The sequence below is a fragment of the Halichoeres trimaculatus genome, unplaced genomic scaffold, assembly GCF_033239565.1.
Source record: "Halichoeres trimaculatus isolate MK-OKI-2021-1 unplaced genomic scaffold, fHalTri1.1 fHalTri1_scaffold_8, whole genome shotgun sequence".
Taxonomy (NCBI): Eukaryota; Metazoa; Chordata; class Actinopteri; order Labriformes; family Labridae; genus Halichoeres; species Halichoeres trimaculatus.
Genome location: NW_027437186.1, coordinates 38,244,146 through 38,271,737, shown reverse-complemented (window position 1 = coordinate 38,271,737; position 27,592 = coordinate 38,244,146). Strand labels below are relative to the sequence as shown.

General features: G+C 39.8%; 1 protein-coding gene across 1 annotated transcript; it reads right to left on the bottom strand.

Annotated features, from left to right (window-relative positions):
- Positions 1–1,719: 1,719 nt before the first annotated feature.
- Positions 1,720–25,706, bottom strand: prom2 (prominin 2). Its single transcript, XM_074675123.1, has 24 exons — positions 25,560–25,706; positions 24,197–24,534; positions 19,544–19,608; positions 18,313–18,518; positions 17,913–18,033; positions 16,030–16,093; positions 15,849–15,938; positions 11,242–11,441; positions 10,658–10,732; positions 10,360–10,423; positions 10,115–10,271; positions 9,783–9,935; positions 7,405–7,528; positions 7,183–7,271; positions 6,983–7,067; positions 6,755–6,898; positions 6,602–6,670; positions 6,435–6,527; positions 6,312–6,365; positions 6,097–6,177; positions 3,202–3,270; positions 3,012–3,101; positions 2,762–2,874; positions 1,720–2,616 (listed from the first exon to the last, which is right to left on the bottom strand). Exons 2-24 carry the CDS (start codon positions 24,459–24,461, stop codon positions 2,565–2,567), a joined length of 2,523 nt encoding a protein of 840 aa, XP_074531224.1. The 5' UTR covers positions 24,462–24,534; positions 25,560–25,706; the 3' UTR covers positions 1,720–2,564.
- Between the last annotated feature and the right edge of the window lie 1,886 nt (positions 25,707–27,592).

Below are 27,592 nucleotides of genomic sequence, written 5' to 3'. Positions count from 1 at the left end.
CAGTCTTTTGGAGCTTTCTGTTCTTCTTCAGGATCCTTGTCTTGTGTTTTGTGTTTCCTGTTTTTGTCTATAGTTCTTGTTCCTTGTGGTTCTGGTTTGGTCCATGTGAAGGTCTTTTTGTTGTTTATTCTCAGTGTTTCTGTTTTGGATTGATCTTGTCTCTGTCTTTAGTTCTCCTTGTGTTTCCCTCCTGTTTGTTTGCCCCTCCTGTTTTACCTGTGTCTCGTTCCTCACCTGTGTTTTCATTGGTCTCTGTGTTTAATCTGTGTTTCCTGACTTTCTCTATCAGCTCGTATCCTGTCGCTGTGTTTGCTGTCTGCTATCTCATCTCCTCGTCTTCTACAGCTTCTTGGTTTTCTCTGTAAGTTTTTCTAGAGTTTTAGACTTTTGAGTTTTGGACCTCTGAGTTTAAGTTTGTTTATCAGTAGCTGCATCCTCCTCCTCCTCCTCCTCCTCCTCCTCCTCCTCCTCCTCCTCCTCCTCCTCCTCCTCCTCCTCCTCTCTCTGTTTCCTGTTTCTCTGCAGTTATGATGAGAAGCTTCAGATGTCAGGTTTTGAACCCAGCTGACAGTTTTTCCTCTTCGCTGCGCTCGTCGAGTCATATGAAAGAAGAATGTCAGAGATGTGCTTTAATCTGATGAGAGGACAAATTGCATGACAGTAATTATGGTTTCAAAGAAAAACTGTAACCGTCTGATGGAAGTATGTGTAAACATGCAGCTGATTAGTGAAGGAGAGGGACTTTAACTTTATGCTCTCATTCATTTCTGTTTGATTTCAGACTTTTTTCTCTTCTTTTCTATAATCAGTTGAAGTCTTCCTTTGTAAACTTGTAATTTGCAGCAGCTCCTTCACTGTTTTGTATTTTGCTGCCTTTGTAACCCACAGTTTAATCCTGATCTTTAAACAGAGCTTTATAAATGACTGTGACTGTGAGCAACTGACAGACTGAGAGTGAGATGTTATATTTCTGGGGTTTTTTTTCCGTATTGATTTTTTTTTTTTTTTCATTTTTTATTTGTTTTGTTTTTTGATATTTGTTTTTCATTCTGATATTTGAATTTTTTTCTTTTTTTTTTCTTTTTTTCTTTTTGTGTTTTTTTAAATTTTGATCAATGTTTTTGTGTCATATTTTTATTTGTTTTGTTATTGTTTGTTTTTTCATATTTCATTTTTGGCTTTTTTTTCCATTTTTTTTATGGTTTTTTTTTGTATTTTTTCCATTTTTATTTTGTTTTCATTTTTTATTTGTTTTGTTTTTTGATTATTTGTTTTTCATTCTGATATTTGAATTTTTTTCTTTTTTTTTCTTTTGCTTTTTGTGTTATTTTTTATTTTGATTAATGTTTTTGTTTCATATTTTTATTATTATTTTTTGTTTTGTTTTTTTTTATTTTGGGGTTTTTTTGTTTGTTTGTTTTTTTGTCATGTTTTTATTTCTTTTTTTGTTTTTTGTTTTTGTTCCAGTTTTTCACAGTCAATTCAGTCAAACTTTGTTAACAATGTGCTGAAATAAAAGCTTAGTTGAGCTCAAATTTAAAGTCTTATACACACACACACACACACACACACACACACACACATACACACACCTCATTCATATGATCCACTGCCCCCACTGACTGACTGTGAGCGACTGACTGACCGTGAGCGACTGACTGATTGTGAGCGACTGACAGTGAGCTGTGGTTTCATGTGGTTTCATGGTTTCGTGGTGAACAGACTCTCACTGATCGCTCAGATTCCTCTCATGTCTCGGTTTAAAGGTAGAAAAATGCAGCAGCAGCTTCTGATCAGTCACAGTTTTTACTGACAGTAGTTTTTCACAACAGCGGCAAGAAATGTTCACAACCCGTTGATGTCATGAAACAAAGAGACCAAATAAAGTGCTGTGTAACAGAGACAACACACAGGTTAGCACAGAGTTCATGGCAGATCACAGTATCAAAAATAATCATTTCAGAATCAATTCAAGTCAGGAAGTCAGTATTTACAGGAGCAGAGTTTAAAGAATACTCATTGAAATGGTTAAAGTCACATTGTGTGGTTCACTGACTGTGGTAAGTCATTTCTGATTGGTACGAAGAGCTGTGCGTTGATTTGTCATGTTTAGTGCAAGTTCATCAAAGAAGTAACCAAAGTGTTTCCCCCCACAACAAGTTTCTGAATCAGAGTAAAAACAAAAGGCGAACCGTTGGCACAGAAACACGAAGCGCTGCAGCTCAACCAGTCTTTAAATAACTGCATCAATGATCAGTTCTCCACCAGCCCCGCGTCACGGCTCAGAAATGTGTTCAGATCCCTGCAGCTGTCGGGTCAGCATCAAATACAAACTAAAAGTCATCTTAGAGAAATACTTTCAGAGGAAGGAGGAAATCCCTGAGAGCCTGAGTCCCCCTGAGCTCAGACTGAGTATGCTGGGTGGTCTTTGTGAGGCGGAAAGGTACGGCAGGACGTCTCCACGGTGACAGCGTGTCCCGTCTGTGCAGGAGTGGGCTCTGCTTTTATCAAGTTATCTGTGTCCGCAGTCTCTGAAGCGTTTGGCACCAACGCCGTCCGTCCTCTCAGGAGGATTTGATGTGGGCCCGAGGGATGTGGTGCATGTTTAAGTCCTCCCTGAAACAGGAAGACGATCAGCTGTTAGAGGCCGTCAAGGCGTCAAGCACATCAATACAGACAGATAAACATTTACAGTTTCTTTATTTTGTAATATCTATTAAATAATAGTCACAAAGTTTAGGTTTCAGGTGTGTCCACTTACTCAAAGACGTCGGAGTACTTCATCCTCCTGTAGTACTTGGCCAGTTTGATGGAGAAGATGATGCTGGGGACGAAGAAGATCATGCACCAACCCAGACTGAACCAAAACGCATTCTGGACACAGGGGAAGAGGATCACGATCAAAGGTTAGCGTCTGATAAGATAACTGCAGCTTTACGCTCAGATTACAGATTACAGATTACAGATTACAGATTACAGATTACAGATTACAGATTACAGCCGACCCTCACCAGGGACTCCACCAGGTTCAGGCAGAGGAAACTCTCCACATAGTCCACGGCGTCCGCCACCAGCCCACAGCGGCCCAGGTGGAGCGTGATCTGAGGGAGATCAGAGACGGGGGAGAGGTCAGTCACGTGTGTGTGCAAACATTTGACTCTGTGTGTGTGTGTGTGTGTGTGTGTGTGTGTGTGTGTGTACCGTGCTGTTGGCCCAGTCAGCGTAAACGATGAAGTAACCCATCTGACAGTCCACAAACTTCTGGCTCTCCTGAGACACAGACACAGAGTGAATTCCTGACATTTCTCCCTGCTTTACAGTTTTCTGCTTTACAGTGAGCGGTCATGAGGAACCAGAGGAATGCATGGCCATCTCAGCCTGTTGGATTCTGGGTAAATCCTCTGCAGTGACCTGTTAGTAAGTGCAGCAGTGTCTGATCAGATGAGGCAGGGCGGTGGGAAAGGTTATTTATGGAGCTGATTTCAAGAATTCAGAATAAATAAAGTTATAATTCTCTGAATTTAAGACAAATGCTGAAAATACAGCTGATGAATAATTTAAATATTATTTATGGAGCTGAGAAGATTTAAAACATTAAATTTTCTCTGTGTCAGTCTTCATGTTGTGTCTCTGAGCTGCAAACAGAGTTTCTGAGTTAACGCTGTCTCCATGTTTGGTCTGGACCCGTGGACGGTGAGCAGACTATCAGATGACCTTCGACGCAGAGGGAGGTCACATGACAGAGCAGAGTCAGAAATGAAGTTCAACACAAGCTCCAGCAGGAAGACCACTTCATACTCATCCATTTATCCCCGGTCATCATCCATTCACCTTCTGCAGGGATGGCCAACCTGCGGCTCATGAGCTGCATGTAGCTCTTTGCCTTTCGGTGTGCAGCTCTTCTATCCACTATATAGTTATGAGTAACGGTGTGCCGGTCAATCTAAAATATTGATATACTGATGTCAAAGTTGGGATCAGTATTGATTAATACTTGGGTAATGAGATTGATACTTAAGTTTCAGTTTCTCTTCTCTACATGTGCCCCTCTTAATAGCTCATGTGCTCATATCTATCATATAGATTAATAGATAGAGCAGTGTTTCACAAATTTTTTCTGACCAAGGACCACTTATCCCCCCAGAAAACTCTTGCGGACCACCACGAGCTAAATAGTCCCAGAACAACACCTCAGAGAACAAACTCATATAAAGTCCACTATATGTGGGCTATAATCTACTATAAAGTCCAATCATACATGTACAACTTGCTAGGGCTGCAACAAACAATTATTTTGAAAATTGGGTTAATACACCAATTATTTTTATGATTAAAGTTATACATTTTATTTCTTAAATTCCCTTTATTCAGAACAAGTCTTTTTCCTAATGACTAGTGACTTTAGTAAAAAAGTGCACTTATTCCCTCCAAGTTTGGTGGGGGTTTTTTTGTTTGTTTGTTTTTTAGAATGAGGAAGAAACAGGACCTGGAAATCTGAGTATAACTACATTACTGATATATTATTCCATAATACCTAAAAATTCCAGTATTTAAATACTTAAGTACGTGTATTAAATTAAATTACTCAACACTTTAATGAACCAATTTTTGTAGATTTTATCAATTTGTGTAGCAACCAAACAACTCGCACCCCCACCCCCTCTTTTTTCTCCAATGTTCCATTAAAAAAAAAAAAAATTTCCTCACGGTAGTTGCAGATCACTAGGGGGCACTGGCGGACCACTAGTGGTCCACGGACCACAATTTGAGAAACACAGAGATAGATATATAGATAGATAGATGGAACTTTGTCTCTTCTGCAGTGAAACAGACATTTGTGTTTGACACGGCTCCAGAAATGAATTTAAACACATTTATTAACACAGTAAATTGCTTTGAAAATTAGAAATGTATTGGTTTTCACTTTATGTCATTTCATATAGAGAAAGTGTGTTTGTAAGACCACGTGTGTGATGTGGCTCTCTGTAGTACCATGGTGATTTTTGTGGCTCTTGGTCCCTGACTTGTTGGCCACTCCTGGCCTTCTGCTCCTGCTCAGGTAACAGGAGAATTATGAGAGTTTACGCCTTCAAGCAGAGAGCCAATCAGATTTAGCCTCCTCTCATATCTACCAATCGTCTTCCAGCTGCCAGAAAATTTAACATCCCCCTCTCTGACCTACACACTGCAAAAAAAGTGGAATCTTATCAAGTGTTTTTGTCTATTTTTAGAGCCACATTCACCTGAGCAGTCCAGAAAAATGTCTGATTTCCAGCTATCTAAAAACAAAATGAGGTCTGAGTTGCTGTAACAAGTTGAAAAAAATTATCTGCTAATGGAACAAGAGAAATTAGCTTGAAACAAGAAAAATGTCTTAATACAAGTAACTTTTCTTTTGTTCCATAGGCAGATATTGTTTAACTTGTTACAGAAATTCAGACCTCATTTTGTTTTTAAATAACTTGAAATCAGACATTTTTCTGGACTGCTCAGGTGACTGTGGCTCAGATTGAGTCTAAAAGACATTTTTTACTGAAAATAAGACAAAAATACTTGATAAGACTTCAGTTTTTTCCAGTGTTGTATTGTTAAAGATACTTGGTGAATAAAGGCCGTTCTGGTTCTGGTTATGTGTTTGAAAGTCTATCAGCAGCCGTACAGTCCTCAAAACAGGAGCTAACTGTTAAATCATTTACTAATGTTCAAATCTTCTGATGACTCCTCATCAAAAACCTGAACTATCCCTTTAATCAGCACAGACAAGGAAAACAAAGGATTTTCTGTTTGTTTGATGATTCGTCATTTTAGGGATTTTAAACCATTAATCAGGATTTGACTTTCTGAGTCCACGGCTCGTTGCCTCCCTCAGACCTGGACCTCCTCCTGTGACGTGTGTGAGTATGTTCAGTTTTATCTGTCCCTGTTGGGAAATGTCCGACAAAACGCAGCTGGAGCAGAGATCTGTGCGTCAGGATGTGAAACTAACGACACCATGAGCTCACACACCGCCCTGCTCTGCTCTGCCCCCCCGACCACAGGCATTAACAGACCACATGGAGCCCCCCCCCCCCTCAGCTCATGTGACTCTCTACTCACGGTCTTCACGATCTGTGTCCTGTTTGTGTCGAGGAAGTCTTGTGCTGCTCCCACTTTGCTCAGCACCTCCCCCACCGACCCCTGAGGAGCAGAGAGGAGCAGAGAGGAGCAGAGAGGAGCAGAGAGGAGCAGAGAGGAGCAGAGAGGAGAACTTCAGACACACACACACACACACAGGACGATCATTATTCCTGGTGTTTCCAGGTTTTACTCACGTTGATTTTCTTGGCGCTGGACTGAAGGCGTGCGCCGGATGCGTTGACGTTTTTCTGCGGGCAGAAACAGGAGGCGTCAGAGATGAGGAGGATGTTCACAGGGAGCAGAGAGCAGGTACTCACCATCTGAGGGAGGAGGCTGCTTTCTAAGTCGGCCTGGATTTGTCTCAGGTCTCTGGCCTGACCCTGGAGCTCCTTTTTGATTTTATCGTTCGTCTGGAAACAACAAATCTCTGGTTACTGCTGAAAAACCTCATGAAGATAACCTCTCTGTGCTCTCTGTGACTGACCTGAAGGTCGGCTAGCCGGTCCAGTCTGTCCGCCGTCGTGTTCAGGTTGATGCTGGAAACGTTGTTAATCTGAGAGGAGGAAGGTGGGAAAGGTGAGCATGGAAACACGTCGTCTTCACTAAGAACGAATCAGGAGCCAGGAGTCAGATCTACCTCAGACGTCAGGTCCACGGGGTCGAAGTCGTCGGCTTTGCTGGAGAAGCCGCTGAGCTGCTCTTTGCTCTCCGGGCTGAGGAGGGTGATGGTGGACAGGACGATGTCTGCATCGTCAAAGTAGCTCTGGATCCGATCCGTGTACTGAGGGACGGGCAGAGCGGGCGTTAGAGACAGAAACAGGAAGTGATGATGAAATCAAGCTCAGTGAAGGTTTGAAAAACTCACCTTGGTCACGTTGAGCAGGTCGTTGAGGTCTACGAGCTCGTCCAGGTGGAGCGTCGCCCACAGAGGCTTGTTCTGCTCACACGATCTGCCAACGTCAGAAACTCATTTCACAAACAATCACTGCTCACGTTTATGAAAGCTGCTGCTCAGACTGAGTTTAATAAAGTTTTCTCATGAGAAACTGAAGCTCCGTCTCGTACCTGTAGATCTCTGAGATGCTGATCTGAGATTTCACTCCCAAACTCTGGCTGAGATTCAGCCCTGGGATGAAACCTGGAGTATCCATGAGCTGCGAGGGGAAGAGACAGTTCACAGTTTGATGATTTCCACGCTTTGAGACAGAAAGTTGTTCCTGCTACGCTAACTGAAGACAGGAAATAAAAGCCGTGGCGTGGAATCAAAGCGTGTGACCGAGCGTCTACCTTCAGCAGCTCGCCGCTGTTCCAGGGGCGACAGACCAGCGTGTAAACATTCCCGCCGAGCAGGAACAGAACCAGCACCAGGATCATGAAGAGCCAGGAGAAGAGGAAGCTGAACCCTGCGCTCCTGAAACACAGAGAGGTCAAAGGTCAGAGGAGGCTCAGAGGGTGGAGCGGTTGGAGGAATCAGCTTCAGCTGAAAGTGAAATCTGGGGGGCTTCAAGTATCTGAAGTTTTTTATCTTAGGAAAAACTTAAGGGGGAGGAGTCAGGTACCAGGTCACATGACTTCATGCCAGCATTGAAAACCATATTCATGAATTTCAATCAAATTAAAAAATGTCCGCCTACGTGGACAAAGACAGGGGCCATGAGACAAGTCCTGATGTTTGTCATGTTGTCATATTTTGGCAGGCACGATGGCGTATTGCTTTCACCCCAAATAAAAAAAATCCTCCTGTTTACGACTTAAAAACAAGAATCTGAGAAGTAAAGAAATTCCTGAAAATCTTTAATCGTCATCTCGATGAAGAAGGATAAAACATGTAACTGTTTACTAACACGCATTAAAAACCAACCTGACCTGTACTGACCCCTCATCGCTGATTAGCAGCAAAATCATGCAGCAACGAGTCACGCAGCAGAGCATCATGGGAAATCCTGGTTTTCTGTGATAGTATCTCATAAAATTGGGAAATACTAAAATAAATAAATTCCTGTATTTATGAGATAGTTATGTTGTGGAAACAGGAGGATTTATTTTATTTATTTTATTTATTTCTTTATTTTAAGTGAATGAAATACGCCACCATAGGCAGGACTTGCTTGAATAAAATATTATTCTTTAAGATGATTTTGATGTATTATTGTTCAATAATTGACAGTAATTTGCCTTTTTTTTTTTGCACAGCTCCAGCTGCACCTTGTATCCTCTGTTTCTCAATATGATGATTATTATTTTATTTTTCTGTAAATATTCCTATTTAAATATTTTTATTATTATTTTATTTTGTAATTATTATTTTTCTCTTTATATTTTTGCATACTTGTAAATTTTATATCTTACCTTTTTCTGTATTCTATCTGCATTTTTATTATTTTCTTGTTAAGCGTTAATACCAAGACAAATAAAACATGATTCTGATTCTGATTTAAAAATTGGAAAAATTCACATCTATTTCCTAGACAGACAACAAATCCCTGGAGATAAAGAATGCAAAAATCATAGATAGAAAAAAATCATGGAAGTGTGTTGTTATGGCCTGGAAACATTTAAAAAAAGCAATCAATCAATTTTCCAAAATTTGTACGTAAGTGCCTGTGGATTTAAGGGTTAAAGCTCCTGGACAAACTCTGACTGTTGTCATTTTAACGCTCCACCCGCCCTCTGACACCAGATGGAGAAAGGACGTTTCAAGTTTTATGAAATTAGAAAAAAATTAGGCACTCACTGTGAAATCTCAACACAAACTTAACAAACCATGGATACCTCTAATTGAGCATGTCAGACACTGACCCTTTTGGCTGAATGAGCCTCTTTACTTCTTCTCCACTGATCAGAAATCACAGACTGATGAGTCTTACTCACTGTTTTTAGAGCATGTGGGACGGACAGTTTGGTTATTGTAAACTTTTTGTTGTTGTTGTTTGTTTTTGTTTTTTGCTTTTTTTCCTTCCCTCTTATGTTTTGTTGCATATTAACGTCGTCTTAGCACGCTGACTACCTCACCATTGACTGTGATATCCTTTAATATCTTTTAATATCATGAGCAAATAATTCTTATTTTTTGCTTTGTTATTATTATTATTATTATTATCATTATTATTATCATTATTATTATTATTATTATTATTATTATTATTATATTTATATTTTTTATTGTTATTATTATTATTATTATTATTATTATTATTATATTTATTATTATTATTATATTTATTATTATTATTATTATTATTATTATTATTATTATTATTGTTATATTTATTATTATTATTATTATTATTATTATTATTATTATTATTGTTATTATTATTTATTTATTTATTTATTTATATATATTTTTTTTTTAATAAACTGAAATGTTGCTGGTACAGATTGAATCTTGGCATCAGGATCAAAAATCCTCTGAACCAGCTCTGGGCTCAGCTGTTTGTCAAATAAATGACATTATCATAACTTATTATAACTGTTTGTTGAGTTATCCACTTCCTGTTTCAGGGTGATAAAACACGTCAGTCTTTGTCACATCGTGTTCATGCTGCTGTGTTTATATTTCATTACATTATATTTTACTTTCAGCTCAGAGACTTTAAACCATCAGAGGAGCACATTAACGCAGAATCAGAGGAAATAAAATATATTTTTTATCTTAAACTCACATCATAAGAAAGATGCCCCCACAGTCTGCCGTACCGGAGCGCTTCGTGGGATCTGCTTTGGGTTTCAGACCCAGAGGGCCAAAGACCAGACCCAGGAGGTTACAGACCACCACGAGGAGGACCAGGCAGCACAGGGCCACACACACACCCCACCTGGAGGAAAACACACACACACACACACACACACACACACACACACACACACACACACACACACACACACACACACACACACACACGTATGGGTCAGTTAATCCTGTTGGACAGACGTCTGCTGAGACCCTGTTTGGGTCAGAAAGAGGATCTGTGTGGTTCTGGATCCAGTCTCAGACCTGATGTGCTCTCCTCGCTCCAGCTGTGGGAGGAGCTTCTTGATGTCTGTGTGAACCCCTACGAGCGTGTCTGACACGTTGTTCAGGGTGGAGAGCGGGACGTCGTCAGCGATCTTTGAAATCTGCTCCTCGATGTTCTCCAGCAGCTTCTTGCTGTCTGAAAAACACACACACCAGGTTTATTTACTCTTAGTTTAGAGGAGTGAATCCTGGAGTCTGATGATGGTTAGAGGAGCTTTACTCACTCTGAACGATACCCGAGGTGTCGTTGCTCACTCTCTGAGGGATGCTGTTAAAAAAATCCTCGGCCTGAAACAAAAACAAGCAGAAGTTTTCATCACTCAGGAAGTTTTTCAAACTTTGTCTCCTTTTTTAACTTTTCTGATTTATCCCTGAATGAGCTCATCAGATAAAACTGTTGCTCTGTGTCTTATTTCATATCAATCATTTCACTCCTGACTCTGTCTGCTCTCAGAGATCTGGAGGAATTTTTCTGATTATGTGTGAAATGATTCACGTGTTTTCACGTCAGACGTCACAGACCTCCTTCGCTTTGGACGAGAGATTGATTTTCCTGACTTCATCCATGGCTGACTGCAGCTCCTTCAGGGAGGGAACCTGTGGGGAAAACACACACACACACACACACACACACACACACACACACACACACACACACACACACACACACACACACACACACGTGCCAACAGTGTGACTAGCTATCACATGTGATGCTGTGTTGTACCTCAGATGAACAGGCGGGGGCAGCAGAGTGCAGTTAAAAAGTTTTCAAACACATGAGCTTAAGACGAGTGGTTTCTCAGCATTTTGTGAAGCAGATTGAATATTTTCAGCATGTCTGTGTAAACTGTGAGGAGAGGAGAGGAGTCAGAGGAGTCAGAGGAGTCAGAGGAGTCAGAGGAGTCAGAGGAGTCGGAGGAGTCAGAGGGGTCAGAGGAGTGTGGGAGGAACAGAGAGGAGCAGATGGGACCCAAACGAATCTGAGACTGTGGTTGAGCAGGTTTGAAACCTGAGCCGTCAAACCTTCAAACGTCTTTACTCCATCTGCCTGAGGATGAAGTCATGTGACAGACTACATCAGGGGTGGAGGAGTCTGTACTCACAGAGACGGTGGTGTCCAGCGCGTCCAGTTTCTGCAGCTCGGGCTGGAGCTGGTCGCAGCCGGTGCAATCGGGCTTGGACAGAGTCTGGTTGATGTCGTCTCTGACGGCGGTGACGTTGGCCTGGAAACGGTCCACGCTGGACTGCAGCTCCGCCAGGGAGGAGCTCAGATCCTCCACCTGCCTGCTGGTGTTTTCAGTGTCTGTGGAGGAGCACGAAGGTTTCAAACTGTGGCGTTATTCAAAGATCTGTAAACTGGATAAAACTGAAATCTAATCAAATGTTTTTGTCTGATTTTCATTAGAAAAATGTCTTTTTAGACTCAATCTGAGCCACGTTCACCTGAGCAGGCCAGAAAAATGTCTGATTACAAGTTATTTAAAGACAAAATGAGGTCTGAATTGCTTATAATTAGTTTAAAAAAATCTTCCAACAGAAAAAGAGAAAAGTTTCTCATATTAAGACATTATTCTAGTTGTTATATAGACAGTTTTCTTTACATACTACAAACAATTCAGACCTCGTTTTGTCTTAAAATAACTTGAAACAAGACATTTTTCCACACTAACAAGTTGAATGTGGCTCATACAGAGTAAAAAAAGACAATTTTAACTTAAAAAAAGACAAAAACACTTGATAAGATTTCAGTTTTTTGCAGTGCAGTACTTAAATCTGAGCTGGATTAGCAAAGTAAATAAAAATGCTAAAATAAAACAACTCTTAAAGAAATCAAATCCCTAAAACAAGGGTGTTCAACCTGTGGCTCTGGAGCCTCATGTGGCCCTTAAACTCCTCTGCAGTGGCACCTTGTAGCTTTAGAAAAATATTATTGAAATAAAGAGTTTTTATTTTTCTAACAGAGGGTATTGATGATTAAAGACACTGACACTGAATAAAATTATGTAATAATTTTGTAAAATTAAATATAAGTCACCTTTTGCAGAAAAAACTTGCAAATTGTTTAACTTTTTTTTTTTTTTAACTTTTTTAATTTAGAAAAATATCCGTTTTTTGAGATTTTTGCATTTTTAATAAGATTTATTTTTTTTCAAATGTGGCAAATTTTGGAAATTACAATTCTTTGCAAACTAATTAAATTTTGGCAAATTTTGGGTAACTTTTCACATTTTTAAAATTTCCTTTTGAAATATAGAAACAAAGAATTGTTATTTTTCTAACAGATGGTATTAAAGATTAAAGACATTGACACTAAATAAAATCATGTAATAATTTTGTAAAATTAAATATATGTCACCTTTTGCAAAAAAAAAAACTTTACTTTTTTTAAGTTTTGCAAATTTTTGAACTTCAAATTTTTTACTTTATTAATTTAGAAAAAAATCATTTGTTTGAGGATTTTGCATTTTTAAGAAAAAAAATTTTTTTTTTGAAATGTAGCAAATTTTTGAAATTACAATTCTTTCCAAATATTTTAAAATTTTACAATTTTTTTTATTTCAAAATTTTTGAAAAGTTTTGCAAATTTTAAATTTTTTTGTAAATATTTGCAAATTTATCAGAATTTAAAAAATGGAGACATCACAGTTACAATTTTATAAACACAAAAACTTCTTGTTTAGTTATTCACTTGGTTTTTTTTTCACTATTTTTAGAATTTTAGACATTTTTTTATCCTGATTGTAAAGATAAAGTAGATTTTGTGGCTCCTGAACGACTTTCATCCAGGTGAGCTGAAGCAAAATGGCTCTAATGACAGTAAAGGTTGCAGACCCCTGCCCTAAAGAAACCAGAGGAGGGAGGCCGGGGTGTCAGCTCTCATATCAGTTTGAACAAACATAATCAATCAATGAAAGATCACTTCATGCTGGAAACTTATTAACTTTGTAGAAAGAAAGAAGAAGAAGAAGTAAAAACTTTCATTGAGCTCACAAACTGAAAGTTTCTGGTCTGACAGTTTGATCTATTGACGTTGAATTAAAAATAAACGGTGACGTTTCTCGCACGTCTACAAAACTCCTTTTGATCCTAAAAGCAGTTTTAGTTCCTGGAATCGATCCTGAAACGACGTCTTTGTCTCTTTCACTACAGGTTTCACCCTGAGCTGTCCCGCCACGCCTCAACCCTCTGAAGAAAGCAGCTGAAATAAAAACACCTGAACACAGGTTTAACATTTCCTTTAATCCTTTAAATCCAGATATTTTTGTGTCTTCTGGAGATTTCTGTCTTTTCTTCACGCTGTGGTTTTGCTGACATGAAACTCTGATTTCTCACACATTAAAACGTCAGGATAAGGCGCTTTGTGAGCCGTGTCAGACTGTCTGTAGCAGCTCGAGCTTCAAGCGTTTGCTCCACGCGTTCCTGAGATAAACCGATCCGTGCTGACTGACCTTTACGGGATCAGAGAGCAGTTTGACCGGAGCAATACAGGAAGTTTTTCTGATCTCTGAAGAAACGTTTTGTTACTCACGCTGCAGAGTTTCCTGTTTGTTAGCTTCCTTTTTATTTCACGCCTGAGCTGCAGTCAGTCATGTTACAGGTCTCAGCTCAGCAGAAACTTCTGGTGTTACAGGGATTCAGCGCAGAAAACTGCAGTTCCTCCAATGTCCACAAGAGGCTGGCTCCAAATGCTAACAAATCCCAATGGACTCTGTTTCTTAACTCCTGTTTTTACAGCAAAGGTTGACACGTTTACAGCCAAGAGCAAACACCTGTTTCTGTCTCATCGGCTCTTTGAAAAGGTGATTTCTTTAATTTATTTGAGTTTTTAACGAGCGTCATCCTCCAACTGTGAGAAATGAACTCTGCAGATCAGAAGATATGAAGATTACAATCTGAGCCAATCAGAGGCACAGCGCCCCCAGGCTGACAGGTGAGCCCCCTGAAGCTGTTAGTGAGGAGTCGCAAAGTTTATCCAATATCTGCTGACGATAGGCTTCAAAACTCTGTACTAAAACCAGATGGGTGATGTCACAGATAGTCTGTGGTTTTAACAGTTTAAAAATTGAGGCCTAATTTTGTTTTTAATATTTTATTTTTGGGCTTTTTAGGCTGTTAATTCATTGGTATAGAGCAGGGGTCTGCAACCTTTACTTTAATAGGAGCCGTTCTGCCTCAGCTCACCTGGATGAAAGTCATTCAGGAGCCGCAAAATCTAATTTATCGACAAAAAAAGTGTATAATCAGGTGAATAATTATCTGAATGAGAAGTTTTAGTGTTTATAAATTTTCACATGTGATTTCTTAGTTTTTCATTTTCATTAATTAATTTATTTCATTTATTTAATTTATTTTTAATAATTTTGCAAATTTAAGAAAAAAGGAATTTGTAGTGTCATAGATTTTATAAATTTTGCAAAATTTGGAAATTGGAAAAAAGATTAAAAAAAAATTAGCAAAATAAGAAATGAATTTAAAAAATGTGCAAAATTTCAGTTATTCAAAGAAATTGATGAAATGTCATAAATTTGAAAAAAAAAAAAAAAACCTAAATAATGCAATTTCAACATTTTGCTTAATTTCCAAAAGTTGTAAATATTTTTCTAAAATTGCAACAACAAAAAAAAAGAAAGAGGGACTAATGTAAAAAAAAATCAAAAATTTGCAAATTCTTTTTTAAAAAAATGTGGAATTCTTTTTCTTCATTGGCAAAAATGTCAAAAAAGTGAAAAAAAAATAAATAAAATAAAAAAATACATAAATGAAAAAACTACAAAAAAAAAAATCACAAAAAAAATCAAAGCTTTGTTTCAAGAGGTGATGCATTTTAAGTCCAAATTTTATATTATGATGTTACTTAGTGTCTGTGTTGTTATCATTTAAATATTAAAAGCCCTTATTTAAATAATATTTTTAAAGCTACAAGGAGCCACTGCAAAGGAGTCAAAGGACCACATGAGGCTCCAGAGCCACAGGTTGAAGACCCCTGGTGTAGAGGAAAGTGGATAGAGCAGGAGACAGGGTGAGATTTGGGAGTGACGTGTGGGAAAGAGGCCACAGCCTGGACTCAAACCCAGGACTCCCACGTGAGGGCGAACCTCATAAACCGTAACCTAAACTGGGCCATCTGCTCCGCTTGAGGCCTTGTTGACACAAGAACAGCACCACTGCAGACGGGAAAGTCTTTCCTTTATACTTTTAAACATCTCTGTCTTTACATGACAGCTGATAAACCGTGGCTCTCTGACCTGTTCACGGTTTTTCAGTCGATGATCAAACAAAAAGCATCAGCAGTTCACTTTCTGCTGTGAAAAACATTTCTGTGTTTCTGAGCAGCTCGTAAATCAGCCGCGGCGCTGTCGCCAGGAGGCTCAGCTTTAACGGTTTCTGGGTTGAGTGAAGGATCAGCAGAGTCAGCGGTTTCTGTGTGGGGCCTGTCATCCCAGAGACGCCCCCTCAGGAGCCAATGGGGGACTTCAACAAGACCACGTCCATAACACGTGTCAAACTGAACGTCACAAATAACCGTTTCTCTACTCAGAGGGACGGTTTGGAGCCCATATCATAGGTTTCCTGATCAAAACGTCATGAGGAGTAAAACAAACTCAAACTGCACGTCTGCGCCTCCTAATTACACCCGTCCCGTCAAACATCCACACAAGCGTGGACACGCTCAGGCTGAAACGGGACGGAGCACGCCACCCTCTCATACCTTCATCCAAGAGTCTGACGGAGCTCAGCGCCGGCTCCAGGATCTCTCTGAACTCCTGCTGGATCTCTGCTCCCAGCTGGGGCCCGATGGCTGAGTCACACAGAGAGGAGAGGTGGAGAGGTCAGAAACAGAAACAATGGCTTCCGTCACCTCTGCTCCACATCGCGTTTTCACTTCCTACCTTCCAGGTTCCTGGTCACCTCCTGGATGGTGTTGTAGCTTTCATTCACCACATGGTTCAGCTCCTGGAGACAAACAGAGCGTCAGAAATGTCACGTCAAAGTCTGCACATGAGTCACAGCTTTAGGAACAACGCGGGGTTTGTTTGAGGCTGGTCACGGCGGCTAATCTGACAAGCAGCTCTCAGAAACCAGGAGAGACAAACAGGACGCGGCCCCGTCCCTCCCTGAAACCTGTCCCTGCTCTGTTGGATCTGCAGATAAGTCTGTTCACAGTCAGGAAACAGAGCTGCTCGTTACTCAGCAGACTGACACGGGGATTATTCACATCTCACGCAGAAGCTGTCGGCTCACGGCACGCTGATGACGGAGGAACAGCTCGGCTACATGTTAATGGGTTCAACCAGGGCAGAGCTTCCATTATAACCCTATAGAGACTCTGTAACAATACTGAAAAAATCTGCCCCAAAAACAGCAAAAACTCCCCAAAAAACCCTAAAAAACACCAAAAGTGGCAGCCATCTTGAATTCGAAGGTTAAAATGTGGTCAAATCATTCTGTAACCCTGAAATATGTATTTCTTAACAAAAATAAGGTCTGAAAACATTTATTGTCCATCATTGTAAGCCGAGCCATTAAAGAGATCATTTCCATGACGGCCATTTTGGATTTTGGCCTCTAAAAAATTTTCCCCGCCATTTAAAAAATACACCCTGGCTGAATTTGTTTTTTAGCCCTCCTATATGACAAATCCATTGAGAAACGGACCTTTCCTCACCACGGTCACGTTTCGCGCCAAAATGACCCAACTATATTGGTTCATTGTTCCATTGTGTATATTACATTAAATAAACATTAAATATTATGTTTCATGGAAAACCTGATGCAGAACTAACCAATTCATTGAGAAAATCCAAATGGGCTTTTTAGGACCATAGCTCTAAGTGGACAGCTTCACTTTCACCGACAAAAATATTTTTAAACAATTCAAAAGTCAGCAGCTGCTTGTAGCTTTAAAAAAATATTACTTAAATAAAGAATTGTTACTTTTCTAACAGAGGGTATTGATGTTTCAAAAAAATTGACACTAAATAAAATCATGCAATAATTTTGTAAAATTAAATATTCATCACCTTTTGCAGAAAAGATTTGCAATTTTTGAACTTAATTTTCTTTACTTTTTTCAATTTAGGAAAAATCCGTTATTTGAGAATTTTGCATTTTTAAGAAAAAAATTATATTTTTTTCAAATGTAGCAAATTTTGGAAATTACAATGCTTTGCAAACTATTAAAATTGTGGCAAATTTTGGGGAACTTTTCACATTTTTAATTTTTTTTTTTTTTTCAATTTATCAAATTTTTTAAATTTCAAAATTTTTGAGAAATGTTGACATTTTTTAATTTTTGAAAAATATTTGCAAATTTATCAAAAATTTGGGGGGGGGCGTCTGTGGGGTCAAATTCAGGCAAATGTTGGAGCTCGATGCAGAGGAGGAAGCAGAGGTCCTCCTTCGACCCTCTAAAAACCAGGGTTTGTTGGCTCCACATCTTCCTCTCACCGACCACGACACAAACACACCTCATCATCCCCATCACAGGTATAAAAATAACTCCTCCACCTTTTACTGGAACCATGTGTTTCCTCTTTCCTTATTGTTGGTCATGTCCTCTAATCTGAGTCATCACAGGTGTGATCACGTCACTGATGGGAAGTTCCTCCTCAGCTCAGATCTGCACACAGTGTTTCTCTGCGTGTCCCTGTCTCTGACCAACACAAAGCTCTCTGTACAGGCTGTTTGGCTGCAGGAACTTGGTGTCTAAAGCATGAAAAAGGATGAATCTGACTTGTTTTAACCTGTGTTTACAGATTAAAGGTTTCCTCACCTCGGGCACAGCAGCCAGGAAGGTCTGGATGTTGTCAAAGGTGGCGTTGAGCCCCTCCGCGGCCTGGTCCACAGTTTTTTTGAGAGCTTCATTACTTTTGAACATGCAGATATTCCCAGCACTGAAAGCACACAAACACAGAGTTACACACACATAACAGACACACACACACACACACACACACACACACACACACACACACACACACACACACACAGAGACAGTTGGAGTGGTGAGCATAACGTCAGTGTTAGGAAGCAGACGGGCAGTGAGGCGTGCTCTCTCAAGCTGTTGTGCTGGGATGCTAATTTCAGATAACACATCATTATGGTGTGTGGAAGTGCATCAGAAAGCACACACTCACTCACACACACACACACACTCACTCACACACACTCACAGTATGACGGTTGTGGTGGCGAAGGCGCTCCAGTACAGAGCTCTCCTGCGACAGTGAACAGAGGACGACTGCTTCTGGTACATCCTCCCTCCACAGTTTCCACAGCAGCGGCAGCACGCCACCAGGAGCCCCACCACGGGCATGAGCACGATGTAGAGGACGCCGATGGCCGCACACACCAGGAAGCCCACTTGGTACACCAGGGCCTAAACACACACACACACACAATTCCTGTCAGGCAGATGGCTTGTATAATTTTTTTTTATATAATTATCCTTGTTATTGTTGTTTATTATTATTATTTTCAACATAATTGTTATTAGTATTTTTTTTTTTTATTATTATTATTGTTATAATTATTATTGTTATTTTTAACATTATTATTATTATCATTACATTATAAGCATTATTATCATGATAATCATTATCACCATTACTATTATAATCATTATTATATTTATTATTATTATTTTTATTATTATTATTATTATTATTATTATTATTATTATTATTATTATTATTATTATTATTATTATTATTATTATTATATTTATGATTATTATTTTTATCATTATTATTTTTATCATTATTATCATTACTATTATTATTTTTTTATTATTATTATTATTGTTATTATTATTACTTGTTTATTTTTTTTGTGCTGTTTGGATTCATGTATTTTGGTTGTTTAATAAGTTAGATGATGGGGGCTGGTGGGCGGGTGGGATCTTGTGTTATTAATTATATGCAGCTGCCTAAAGTGATGTCTGTCAACATGTCCTGGTTTGTCTTTTCTTTCCTTTTTTTAATGTACCTGGCAACATTTGTGTCTCTCTGGGCACCAACCAGTTTACCTGACATGGATTCACCTGGAAACTCCCACTTACAGCTGTATCAGAAAACATAATAAAAAGATTTGAAATGACATTTTGAAATGATATGTATTATATAAACTATCAGCTCCCAGGCCCAGCTCTCAGCAGCAGCAGGTCTGCGTGGTCTGCAGTGACGTCAGATACACCGAGCTGTCGTTTTCTTCACCGAGGTGACGGTCTACGATCAGAGCGCTGAGAGTCACAGTCCAGTCAGAGTCCAACGCACGGCGCCGCTCTCCTGATAAACACTCTCAGATTACAGCTCCAGGGGCTCAGGGGAGGGTGGGTCACATTTTTCCCACATCTACAACTTCATCCAACAAAAATGCAGAAAGAGGAAAAAAAAACTGACTTACTTCTCTGACAAGGTCTCGATTTGCCAGCACTTCATTCAGATCCTGAACCACCTCCACGATCAGGTCTGGAAGAAAACACAGGAAAGGATTCAATCAGGAGTCTCTTATTTCCAACTGACTTTAGGAGACACACAATTTTCTTGAAAATTTGCTTAAAACTAGAATAAGGTCTTAATACAAGAAACTTTCTCTTGTTTCATTTGTTTGCAGATTTTGGCCTCTGTCCTGATTCATGCTCAGAAAATGTCTTGTTGATGTGGACTGTGTGTCCAGTGAGCAAACCCTTTAATCTCTTTCATTGTAGAAGTGGGAAGGTGACACCTTCATCTTATGGTTACCAGGAAACCAGGACAGCTTCGTACACACACACACACACACACACACACACACACACACACTCACAGCCTTTACGGCCTCAGTGAGTGGGCTTTTGTGGGACCCAGGCGACGGAGCAGACATGTGCAGGTTTTCTTTCCATCAGCTTTGTGTGTTTCTCTCTCATGTTCTGAGTTTTTGTCTCAGTAACGTTAGGCTGTAACCCGGTATGAACGTCCCAGAAATATGTTTTTAAACTCACACAAAGAGTCTCACCTTGACTCTAACCTGCTGTATGTGACGCTGTAAAGCATTCCAGTTTCCCAGGAACAGAAGAGTCAGGATTTTCAAACCCTGCTCAGGTTTAAGGACCAGTTGTTTAGGAAAAACTCTTTGTAAAGAAAAACTGGGCCAACAAACCACAAAGATAAAATCAAGCAGGGTTTTGTCTTTAACAGCTTATTAAAGTGATTAAAAACTGCAAATTTAAAGATGCTATGAAGAGGATCTGTTTAAAGATGACTGCAGCGCCACCTTCAGGCCCAGAGTCCCACACATACTGTAGTGATGATTTGGCTTTAAAGATGGAGTGTGTATGTAGCCTTTAGCTAATGTTTTAGCCCTAAGCCAGTGTTTAAGCACTTAGCTTATGTCTTAGCCTTTAGCTCCTGTTAAAGCTCTAAGCTTGTGTTTAAGCCCACATTGAAGCACGTTTTAGCCTTTAGCCTGTGCTTTAGCCTTAAGCTTATGTTTGTGCCTTTAGCTCGTTCTTTAGCCTTTAGCCTGTGTTTTAGCCTTTAGCCTGGCTTTTCACCTTTAGCTTGTGTTTTAGCTTTCAGCTCATGTTTTAGGCCATATTTTAGCTTTTAGCATGTGTTTAGCCTTTTGCCCATGTTTTAGCCTTTATTCCATGTTTTAGCCCACATTTTAGCCTTTAGCTTGTGTTTTAGCCTTTTGCCTGAGTTGAGGCATTTAGCTTGTGTAATAGCCCATGTTTTAGCCTAAAGCTCGTGTTCAAGCCTTAAGCCTTATTTTTAACCTTTAGCTTGTGTTTTAGCTCCTAGCTCGTGTTTTAGCCCTTAGCCTGTCTTTTAACCTTTAGCTTGTGTTCTAGTCATTAGCCTGAGTTTAAGCATTTAGCTTAACTTATAGCCCATATTTTAGCCTTTTGCCCATGTTGTAGCCTTTAGCCAGTCTTTTCATTTTAACTTGTGTTTTAGCCTTTAGCTGGTGTTAACTTTTAGCTGGGTGTTAGCCTTTAGCTTGTGCTCTATCTCTCTCCTGTTTCTCTCTCTTCTGCTCTTTTGTCCTTTTTCTGTCTGACAGTTAGGCTCCAGTGTCCACCATCACTACAAAATTAATCACAGAAATCATTTTCTGCAGAGAAAAACACAGATATCTCTTCTCTCTGATAAACTTCATCAGCTGGTCTGGTGTTGTCATAGAAACTTACACATGCTGTAAATCAATCTGGACCTGCCTGACCTGATCAGGAAGCTGAGAAGTAGCTTTTATTGGTGCTGATAATCTCATTGTAAAGTGCGGATTAGGATCAGGCAGATATCTAGAAGAGACTTTTTCTAGATCACTGAGAAACTCCTCACAAGGACTTCAACAATCGACCTCAGCCGTCAGAGATGCACTGGCTTTACTCATAAGCAGCGCTGACAGCTCGTTTGAAAAAATATCAGCGTTAAATGACAAAACCTTGAATTTAAAGGAGCAGTTTGGAGAATTTAGCAACAATGAGCAGAACAGACTCATCAGACAAGAAACACTCAAACTTCTGAGCATGTTTAAATCAGTTTGTAATCACCTGAATATCAAAACAGTTTGTTGTTGATAGAGTAAACTGACTTTTTATTGACTTTAGAGCTGGTCTATTTCCATCATTTTGTTCCACCAGCAGTGACCCATTGAGGCTCACACTCACTCAAAAGACCAATGAGGAGACATCCTCAAAGGAAACGCCACCAACGCCATGAATCGTCAGCTTTTCAGTCTGATGCTTTTTCAGTGAATTCCAGAGAGAGGAGAGGCAGGTCTGAAGCAAAGAGAAGTAACGCTACAGAAACTTCACCAGGTAGTTTATCACTTCCCTAACGCAGCGCCTCGGTTATTTTATTTTATTTTATCTTATTTTACAGTGAGCATGAAGAAACGCGCTCTTTCATCCTCAGATCAGAAGATAAATCAGTTTGATCCCTGGAGGGTCTGTCAGGGGGTGATGGGAAAACAGCTTTCTCTCCAGATAACAAGAAAAACAAGTCCAGATCTGGAGAAAACGCCTGGATTTGACTTTTTAACCATAGTAAGAAAAACAACACTGCTATCACAAGATCACAAAACAAACAGCCACGATCAGGAGACAGATCCCAGAGCCTGTTATTACAGGGTAATATGAAAAATAAAAGTATGTCTGCGTGTCCACCTGTTAGCTTCAGTCATCAGCTGCTGTAGGTTGGTATAAACCTCCTACCAAAACAGCCTGAGTTAAAGACATGGATTAATGGATGAATCTCTGAGCTAAACCCACTCATTATTTTATTATTTACCTACCCACGTTCACAACCCCAGGCCTGCAGCTTTACAGCAGCTTTACAGCAGCTTTACAGCAGCTTTACAGCAGGTTTACAGCAGGTTTACAGCAGGTTTACAGCAGGTTTACAGCAGGCTTACAGCGGAGCACAGAGACAGTTTACAGAAAGCTATGAAGCCATTCACCGTGTCATAAAGAGCGAGGACAGCTTGTTCAAACAGCTGTTGACTCAGAGGGACTGGAAGTCAAACATCGAACAGTAAGAGCTTTTTATTTGAACATCACGGCAGCCTTCCTCCAATCATCAGGCCGATCTCTGAGAGCCGTGGGTTTAACCCGGCTGGAGGTTGTTTGACCTGTTTCTGTCCATTTGAAATCGATACAAAGGAGGAAGTGACATTAGAAATACAGACGGGTTTTATGGAGCGATTACTTCGGCTCATGGAGACGGATAAAACACCACAGGAGAAACAAAGCTCTGAGTTTCAGGAAACACCGGCTCAAAAACCTGAGACTGGGACTGAAAGGTTAAAGGTAGAGCAGAGAGGAATTCCCATTAGCTGACTGATTAACCAATCCTGACGCCTGTTTGTTTGAGCATCAGGACCAGGGGTGTTCAACCTGTGGCTCTGGAGCCTTACACGGCCCTTTGACTCCTTTTCAGTGGCTCCTTGTAGCTTTGATAAATGGATTGGCAGACCGGGTTATTGAAATAAACAGTTTTTATTTTCATTGCAGAGGGTATTGATGATTAAAAAAACACTGAAACTACATAAAGTCATGTGTTTACATTTTGTTTAACTAAATATTCATGAAATCTGTCAATAAAGCTTTCCTTTTCTTTTAAACTAAAACTATTTAAAAAAACAAACTTTTAACCATTTTTTTATTTTATTTTTTTAAATATAGAAAATTAAATACATTTTCTAATTTTTTCAATTTTAAATTTTTTACATATCTGCATTCTTTTTGTATTATTTAAATGCCAAATGTTTTTTTAATTGCAACTTTTGAAATTTTTTACATTTTTCTAAAATTTAACAATTTTTTAAATTACAATTTTGATTTTTGATTTTTTGCAAATTTATTAAATTTTGCCAAATTTTTAAAATTGTAGAATGTTAGAATTTTTTTCAAACATTATTTTCTGAAAATTTTGTACATTTTTTTTACATTTTTTTCTTCTTTGAACATTTTTTAAAATTTTATTCTTTTCTGAAAATTTTGGACATTTTAAAAAAAAAATTCTTCTTTGAAATTTTTTTGAAATTTTATTTTATTTTTGAAAATTTATGACATTTTTCAAATTTTATTCTTTTTTGAAAATTTTGGACATTTTTTAAATTTTATTCTTTTTTTATTTTTTTTTTAAATATTTTGCAGCTAATTAAAACATTTTGCAACTAACAGATTTTTTTTTTTTTTTTGTTTATTATCAGTAAAAAAAAAATTTAAAAAAAGACATCCATTTGTTAACACAAAAAATTCTTGTTTAGATAATTATTCTCCTGATTTTTGACTATGTTGACTATATTGTGGAGATAAAGTAGATTTTTTTTTTTGTCTCCTGAATGAGTTTAACCCACGTCTCTTGTGAAAGTAAAGGTTGCAGAGCGATGATCATGACGTTGCTACACTTCAGATGATGCATCACTTCAGCCTGTGGGGAAAATTTCCCAACTATCAATGACAGCTCTGTGGTTACCTGCACCTGGTGAGTAAAATCAGCACAGACAGAGTCTGTGAGGAAGCAGACAGGAGCACTGACATCAGGTCTGAGAAATAAAGTCCACACTGACCTTTAGGAAAGGGGTTCGGCTGCACCGTGCCGAGGAAGGACTGCACAAACGCCGACATGAAGCCGCTGTCGACCTCCTCTGTTGTGTTCTGGAACTGGTACTCAGTGAGGTTCTGCTGCACGGGGACGGCCCGGCATTCAGCCTGAGGAGGGACGGACTGAGCCAGACCGAGGCCCAGCAGCAAGGCTCCAACTCCAGCCATGAACGCTCCAGAGCTGCTGCTACACCGCCTCCTCCAGCAGCTCATCCTGTCACAGAGCCCCATGTCTTCAGGGGCAGAGACGTGGTCTGAGGGAACGGGCCTGAAGAGCGATCACCTCATGGTGAAAACGCTGCGTCTGAAAGCAGGACAAAAAGAGGAGAGACAATGACAGATTCACACAAGGCGGGAGGATCAGGGACGGAAAAAGAAACCCACAGACTGAGTCACAGAGAGGCGTCAGAGCAGCCTGCTCTCAAACCTCGCTCTGGAAACAGATGAAGACAGTCTGTAAGAGAAAAATCAGACGCTGAGCTAAATCCTCAGACAGGATTCCCTCTGAACATCCAGATTCACAGACCCTGATGGTCCCAGCGGACAGGATCCTCTGCCTCTGCCACGATCTGGGAAAGTTTTAAAAATACATGACTCATGGAGATCTGCTCCAACCTCTCTGTCCACAGTGTCAACACTCAGAGAGCGCCTCCACCTCTCATACCTGCACCACCCGTGTTTATCCCAAGCCCTGCTCTCAGAAAAGAGGAGAGTAAAAAATTAATCAGATAAAGAGGAAAAACATCCTCTGCTTCCTTTTTCACAGACTATTTTTAGAGCTGGATCATAAAGGGAGAGTTTTTATTACAGGTGCTGCTCCTCAGCAAATATCACGGCAAAAAACTCTGATCTTATCAAGTTGTTTTGTCTCATTTTCAGTAAAAACTGTCTAGAATAAAGTTTTTATTTAGATAACTTTTCTCTTGACCTCATTTTGTCTTTAAATAACTTGAAATCAGACATTTGCTCAGGTGAATGTGGCTCAGATTGAGTCTAAAAAGACGTTTACTACTGAAAATCAGACAAACAGCGTGGCCCCTAACTAACAGAGCATGTCTACTTCCTGTCAGAGGAAAGTTAACGGTTTGAGAAGAAGAAGAAGAAGAAGAAGAAGAAGAAGAAGAAGAAGAAGAAGAAGAGGAGAGGATCCCTGCTCCTGTTGTTAACAGAAACATGTTGTCTGTCTGGCGTAAACACAGCGAGCCTGAGGATATTTGCTGAACACACGGAGCTGTGGGATCAGTCTGAGCAGCTCATCCAGGCCAGGAGAGTCAAAGAGAGGAGACGTGAGAAGAAAAGAGAAGTGTAGTCCCTTTTCAGGCGACTCACCTGCTCCGGCCGGGCGCTGAAGGACGGTCACGCTGCTCTGAAGTCTGGATCTGCTCTGAGGGGCGTGTGTGGCTCTCCCCGTCCCGCAGAAACCTGAGACGCTCTGCTCCAGATGACAAGTTGTAGTTGACTGTGCGCTCACCCGAAGAATACAGGCTCTATGAAGGAAAGGGAGGGAGGGAAGGAGGGAGGAGGGAAGGAGGGAAGGAGGGAAGGAGGGAGGGTCTAACAGAGAGGAACAGGGAGGGGGTGAGAGCGGTGGGACAAAATATTATGAGCCACGTTCACAGACAACCTGTTACAGCAACTCAGAGCTCATTTATGTCTTTAAATAACTTAAAATCCAAAATTTTCTGCACTACTCAACTAAATGTGGCTCATACTGAGTTTAATAAGACAATTTTTACTGAAAATGAGACAAAAACACTCGATTAGGTTTTGGTTTTTGAGGTGCGCATAAATCAACTTTTCATAACTTGGCTTTGAGCGTTAGAGAGGAGGTTGTGCCATCCTTTCCAGGAACACTGATGCAAGGCGACGTTTGATGTTGCATCAGTGTTCCTCTGCAGAGAGAGAAACAGAGAAAAACAAAGTTTACTTTAAGATTCATTCACAAGCAGAGGAATCCTCATTTGTTGGTCACGGACACCAAACTTTTTGTGTCTTCAGTGATATTTTTACTACTTTTTCTCCTGTGTTTGTCTGGAGATCCTACATGTAACCATGGCTGCATTGTTTACATGTGAAATCAGCTGTTAGCAGCCTGTAGCATGTCAACGCTAACTGGTGCTAGGCCGGATGTTTCCCACAAGGTGAGGAGAAGGAGGTGAGGATGACGTGCTGGTTCTCAGGTGTGAGCTAAGAAGTGACGACATGGAGAGAGATAGAGAAAAAAGTCACACATATTTTATTTTTGTTTTCTTTAATGTGTCTGTTTTTATCTTTTTAATTCAATTGACCTGTGCAGCACTTTGTTTACAGCTGTGGTTGTTTAAAAAAGTGCTTTATAAATAAAGTTGGTATGGTATCATGGGCAGAATCCTAAGTCCTTTACTTTTTGTTGTTTTAATTGTTTTAATCTTTCATTGTTTTTATTTTACAGATGTTTCCTTTATCTGGTGGTGGTTCTTTGTCTTTGATATATCGCTACATCTTTCCTCACATTTCTCTTTTACCTCTTTTACTCCTTCTCTTTTATTTGTTTTTACTGTTTGTTTTTATTATGTATGTATGCCTGTAGCATGTCACAGCTAACTGGTGCTAGGCCAGATGTTTTCCACAAGGTGAGGAGAAGGAGGTGAGGACGACGTGCTGGTTCTCAGGTGTGAGCTAAGAAGTGACGACATGGACCTGTCCTTCCATCCATCGTTATTGGGAACGTAAGATCTATCTCCAATAAGATGGACGAGCTAGCTGAGCTAACCTCAGTCCTGGACCCTGTGGAGGTGGAGGCTGGCTGACTGGACAATGATGGATAAGCTGTCAGCATCTATTTTACTATGGAGCTTTTTACACTTTCTATACACTTTCTTACTTTGGTTTTCTTTGTTTCTGCTGTGACTCCTCCTCTCTTCTATCAAGTGTTTTCTGCAGGTGAGACCAGGTGAATCAGTGCACAGCTGCAGTGTTACTGTGTCCCAACAAGCAACAACACAGGCCAAACATGCGGGATCAGGACTGGATTCTTGTTGACATGTATCTAATGTCGCCAAGAATCCAGTCTCAGTCTTCATGAAACAGACTGAAGGATCTGACCCACATGATAAGTAATTCACCAGACAAATACACCTGTATGGGACAGCTCTTTGACCACAGGGGGCGCCAAACTGAACACTAACTGCAAGTCCCTGACTGGAGCTTTTAACTGGTTTTTATCAGGTTTGGTTTAAAGGAACGAGATTTAACTGTGCAGCATCCAACAAACCACTGTTCTTATCGTTTTCTCACAGTAAAAGCTCAAATCTGCAGAAATCCCAGGTTATAACTGTGAGTTTGTTTTCAGTTGCTGTCAGGAAACAGTCAGACCTCCTCCC